This window comes from Centruroides sculpturatus, unplaced genomic scaffold (genome assembly GCF_000671375.1).
Source record: "Centruroides sculpturatus isolate CEXI.00-Female unplaced genomic scaffold, Cexi_2.0 scaffold1335, whole genome shotgun sequence".
Taxonomy (NCBI): Eukaryota; Metazoa; Arthropoda; class Arachnida; order Scorpiones; family Buthidae; genus Centruroides; species Centruroides sculpturatus.
In genome coordinates, this window is record NW_019385503.1 from 1 (window position 1) to 5616 (window position 5616).

Sequence of the window (5616 nt, forward strand, 5' to 3'; positions counted from 1 at the left end):
GTTACTTCCATTTTAACGAAAATAAACAACTGAAATGTTCCCAATTCTGAACAGTATTATATGAATGAGATCTAATTTAACACTTCAGTGTAAAAAGTATCACATTAGACTGGCATTTTTAACAGCAAAACAAGGTCATAAAATACGCACCAACTTATGGACTGACCTAATAATTAAATTGACATATTTAGCAACATAAAAATTCTGCTTTTCATATTTTATAAAATTGGCAGAAACTTTCCAGATAACCCAATATTATAATCTGATTTCTTAATCTAAGATGTTATATGATTTGCACCTACTATTAACAATTTTATATTTATGGTAATTAGCTTTTATTACCCATATTCTAGAAACAGATTATAGCAATAAAATATATGAATTAATCATAATTTAGTATACTTAATTACTATAGTTGTATTTTCAGTTTATAATCAGTTAAAATGGATATAAAACCAGACTGTTCAACGGAAGAAAAATGTGAAAAACAACCTGAATTGGATGCAATAGATTTAACAGAGAGATTATATAGTTATGGAAAAAGAAATTACACTCAGCCCAAAACAAAACCAAAGTATATTCCAAAAGAAAGACTTCAAAAACCTAAGAAACAGCAAGAAACTAGAGAGCCAATTGTGAGTATTAATAATAATATTATTTATAATTAAAAATAGTTCTATTCTTAAAAGAAGGGTATAAGAATTACACATTAATTTAAACAAGTAAGTCAGATTTTAAATTGAAGACTTGAGTGGGTGATATTGTTACGTTACAAAATCAAAGTTTTGGGTGAATTGATGTTTGAGTTTTATTATCTAATTTTCGGTGTAAATGTATCCACAAAATAGTATATTGCAGAGGATATTACAATGTTAATTAATATTAGGTTTTTAATGGTGGTATGTGAGAGATAGATAGATACCTTACACCTTCATCCACTCATGTCTTCAATTAATATTGTAATCTTCTGTCCATAATCTGCAGGGGCAAGCTTTTATTGACAAAAGTTATCATCATATAAACTGGACATTGTTAGCATTGTTATATATTTGTTTTCTTGGTACATCAGCAATGAAATATTGCAATTAATAAGGATATTTAAGGATTAGTAGGAAATAAACTAAACATTTCATTTTAAAGCAGTACAGTGAATGTTTAAAATCAAGAATTATACAGGGTGTGTACAAATTATTGTATTGATACAACTTTGTAAGATTATATTTTCAGTAATATTAAACAGAAATACATGACAGTACCACCATTTGAAAGAGGGATATTTGCAGTTTTTGTACTAGCTTTAAATGCAATCTATGGCAAAACAGATGTCCAGATGTATCTCATTCTCACCAAATCTTCTCTAGCATATCTTGGGTGATGTTCCTGACGGTGGTTTGAATGCACTGTTTGGCCACACATGGGGCATATATAGAATGCAATTAAGATCAGTACAAAATTGCAAATACAGTATCTCTCTTTCAAATGGTGGTAATACCATATATTTCTGTTCAATATGAAAATATAATCTGTGCATACTCTGTATAATACAGTCAGTTCCCACTCTATGATTTCTTGACTTAAAATGCCTGAAACTAGTACAAATATCCCCCATATAACATAGAATTAGGTTCCTGACAAGTGCTGTGTTACGTGAATCCATGTTGTATGGTGCTCAGAATAAGTAGAAAAAGCCAGGTTGTATTCCAAAAGCTTGTGAGAGTTACTATGTGGACACAAAACCATGTTATATAAATACTGTGTTATATGGAGATAGAATATGTTTATATTATATCTCCATATAATATGTTTATATGTTTATTAGAAAAAATTTATTTTTGAGTTCAATTAAAAAAAATTGTTTTTAATAAACAGATGAGTTGCCACTCACTGACAGCACTAACTAAATTATAAAATCTTTTATATAAATAAATTATTATAATGGCATTTTATGATAATATTTTTAATCATTTTAATTATTATGAAAATTAATACCATTGTTTTTTGTTTAAAGTTTGGATTAACATATGTAAAAGAAACAATTACTGAAGATAAAAAAGAAGTTAAAGAAGAAAAAATAAAATCATTAAAAGTAAATGACTTTTTAGATATATGTTTTATGTTGTTAATATTTGTTACATTTATTATATAGTTGAGTCCACTTAACACTAAATGCAAACTGGTTGGGTGCAATGTCAAACTAAATTTGTATGATCATTGTAGTTTCAAGTATGATCATTGTTATTTATCATAATAGAAAAAAAAAGTTGAGAGTAACTTATTTGGAGTAAAGACTCCTAACAATAAGTTGTGGGCAAGGTATTTTTTAAAGCTATCATACTGTAGTAGTAGCTATGTTTAAACATTATTTCAAACTGTGTATTAAAAAGTAAATTACTGTTTTAACAGTTCTAATGTGTTAAAAAAACCAAAGATGATCTTTCTTAAAATGAAAATTGTTCAAAATATTATATTACACACAGTATATATCTTGCATGAGAAGATAACTTAAATACCAGGAAATAATTATTTCAAAAGTTTCTATACCCCATTGATATCGTATTGCATGCTAAAGGTAGTAATGGTCATATGAGGATGAAAACAAGAAAAAGAAAGTTAAGTAAAGCCAAGGATTAAGTAAATATACACCTGATCTGAATGTCCTACTGCTCACAATATTAAATATTAAACATATGCTATGACATGTATTGAAAAAGTTAAGTTGGGAAGAAAATTAGAAGTTGCATTAAGGTAGGTCTATATGGTGACATTTGGGTAAACATGTATGCCCTGGAGTAGCGTATCTGCTTTTTATATGTGCTACTATTTTTTTTAAGTTTAGACTAGTGTTTTACATTAGCTTTTCAAGTGTTGCTAGATCGTGTCTAGGCTATCCATATGTAATGTCACAGCAGTGACTTAATCTAGATTATATTTAGTCTGTGTAAATCAACATGGATTAATGTGTACTAGCAGCCATGATATCTGCTTCTGTAGTTTTTGTTTTACTCTTTCTGCTGTTTTTATTTATCTTTTTTCACTAAAACATTTGTTTATCAAGCCCATCATAGGTTTGATCAAGCTTACAGTGGGGTGGTTGAATGATGAAAGATGGGATTTGACATACCTGATATAGTCTGCCCAATAAAAATTCCTAGGTTTTTCAACTGCCTGGATTCAATCTTAGCTTGTGGTGGATATAAGGGGAGGGTTACAGGAGCTAAAGCCCTCTGCATTGACAAAAAAAAATAAAATTTATAAGCCTATTTACTAAGCCTAATTTTTTTTTAGTAACCTCAATCATACAGGGATACATTAAAATTTCTTCGTTTGAAGTTCAAAATATTTTAAAAATATTACGATGGAAAATATAGTTTATTACGTCATCTGCAATATAATTGTGTACATATTAATAAAAGGTGCTTATTAATGAAATATTTTTAACTTTTGAGTTAGCCACCCCCTTGAATACTTTTGGATTCACCACTGATCCTGGATCCTTCCATAGTGATAGGCTAACATCTTAATCGCCTCAGTTAACCAGTCAGCCCAACTTTGACATTACAACACTACAGAGTATTTTGTATAGGTTGAAAATTGGTTAGAGCACACAGGACACCAGACTGTGATCTGTTCACACGCAGTTTACTTGACACACTTTTTTCAGGATATCACATAGTCTAGAGACTTAAGTCTATGCATTATCCAAATGATGACAATTCACCATTGTTGTGTCTGTAAAATAAACTATTACTTGTTAACATATACATTATACATATAACATATATAATTAACTTTATTATAATACAAACGTAACTTTGTGCCTCCAGATCTAAGTGTTACAACAGCTAACGCACAACTGACTGGAGACAACAGAACATGACAAAGGTCAGAGGTGCAGGGTTGCCTAACTAGGTAAAGGAGCAATTTGGTGTGGGTTATCCCCTGGAGGTTTACATACAGTACATAACAACTATATACATTAGATCAGTGTTTCTCAACTTTTATTGGTTTCTTTTGAGCTTAATATTTGTGTGTGGCTCCCATAACAGTAGGTTAGTGTTGCTAGAATGTGACAACTAAAATTAGTGGGTGTAGTCGTAAATTTTTGGTAGATTTTGCATAAATTCAATAGATTTGAATTGTTTGAAATGTAAACCCTTAAATATCTTGATACAGGAAAAAACAGACTTATGCCACTTTCATAATAAACTGTCCATATGTAAGTTATCAAATGTATAATTTTGCATTGTAAATGAAGTTGTTAATGTTAAATCATATATCTTTCAACCTTCAAATTGAAAATGTATGTATAGTACATATCATATTACTATATATAATTGTTATTTTTTAAAAAATACTTAAGTTTAGCTCCACACTTGATTTTACACCAATTTTGGAGGCAAATGAATTGCTAAATTAAAGTTTTATGGTATATGAAATTTATCTAAGTGCAATAAGTTTATATTTTAATAGTAAATATCCTTTGAAAAAAAAAAAAAATGAAAATGACATGCATTCAAATCCATCCGACGAACAAATAGTTAATACAAATACGTCACACTAACCTTGTATAACTTGCAGTTAATTTTAGAAACATAACACTAGAAGATAGAAACATTTGAAACTGGAATGTTTAAAATCGGAAGCTAAATTGAACTCAGATAGCACCAGAAAATTTTTATAGCACACCTGAAGACAGTCCTAGGGTGGATTGAAAACATTAGTGTTATGTTTCTAAAATTAACTGCAAAGCTTACAAGGTTATTGCAACATATAAATGACATGCATTGTGTACAAGTGCAAGATTTGACATGTCTTTGTTTACAAAAAACAAATGTATATATATTGTCTTATAACAAATAAGGAAATTTTTAACCATAAATGTTTTATCAAATTTACTTTTGTATTTTATTTAAACATAATATTTTATATAATAATTTACATATGTTTCTCTAATAAATAATATTTTATTCTGACTGGCAAGTGTGGGCATCCACACACAATTTTCCAAGGAGAGCAAAGCTTGCAGACAAATAATTACATTAAAAATTTTTTTTCAATTATTTAATTTTTGGGGAGTTTTTTGTAAGTAGATTATAGAATACAGTACTGCATCAATACAAAAAGACAGAAACATCCCAAGAACAAAGGTGTAAAATTTTACATATCAAAATCACTTTTATAATTATATCAGGTCAGTCCATAAGTTCGTGCGCATTTTTATCTACAAAAAAAGCAACAAAAAATTTAAATTAAATTTTATTTCAATCTATAATGTATTCACCATTATTTGTACAATTTCTTGCCATCTTGATGATAGCTTTTTAATCCCGTCTTTGTAAAATGATTTTGGTTTTGAATCAAAATATTCAGAAATAGCCTTTTTTACATTGTTCTCATCCTCAAAAGTTTTTCCTTTTAAAAAATTCTGCAAACTCCGAAAAAGATGATAATCACTGGGAGCAATATCTGGCAAATATGGTGGATGAGGTAAAATTTCCCAGTTGAAGCTTTTGAGTTGAGCAGTTGACGTTGTTGTCAGTTAGCTATTGACAGTTCATGTGGTATCCATTTTCCTAGCTTTGAAACTTTTCCGATTTGTTGTAGATGTCTATGAAC

The 5616-nt window shown here is 29.0% G+C and overlaps 1 protein-coding gene across 1 annotated transcript; it reads left to right on the plus strand.

Moving 5' to 3' along the window:
- Positions 1-322: 322 nt before the first annotated feature.
- On the plus strand, positions 323-2176 carry LOC111639619. The gene is made up of 2 exons (XM_023385516.1): positions 323-635; positions 2009-2176. Exons 1-2 carry the CDS (start codon positions 444-446, stop codon positions 2144-2146), a joined length of 330 nt encoding a protein of 109 aa, XP_023241284.1. The 5' UTR covers positions 323-443; the 3' UTR covers positions 2147-2176.
- Positions 2177-5616: the final 3440 nt, after the last annotated feature.

Excerpts from the sequence above, each read along its gene's own strand:
- LOC111639619 (XM_023385516.1), top strand. The coding sequence starts at position 444 with ATGGATATAAAACCAGACTGTTCAACGGAAGAAAAATGTGAAAAACAA. Across the intron at positions 636-2,008 it reads AAGAAACTAGAGAGCCAATT|TTTGGATTAACATATGTAAA; the intron begins GTGAGTATTAAT and ends TTTTGTTTAAAG.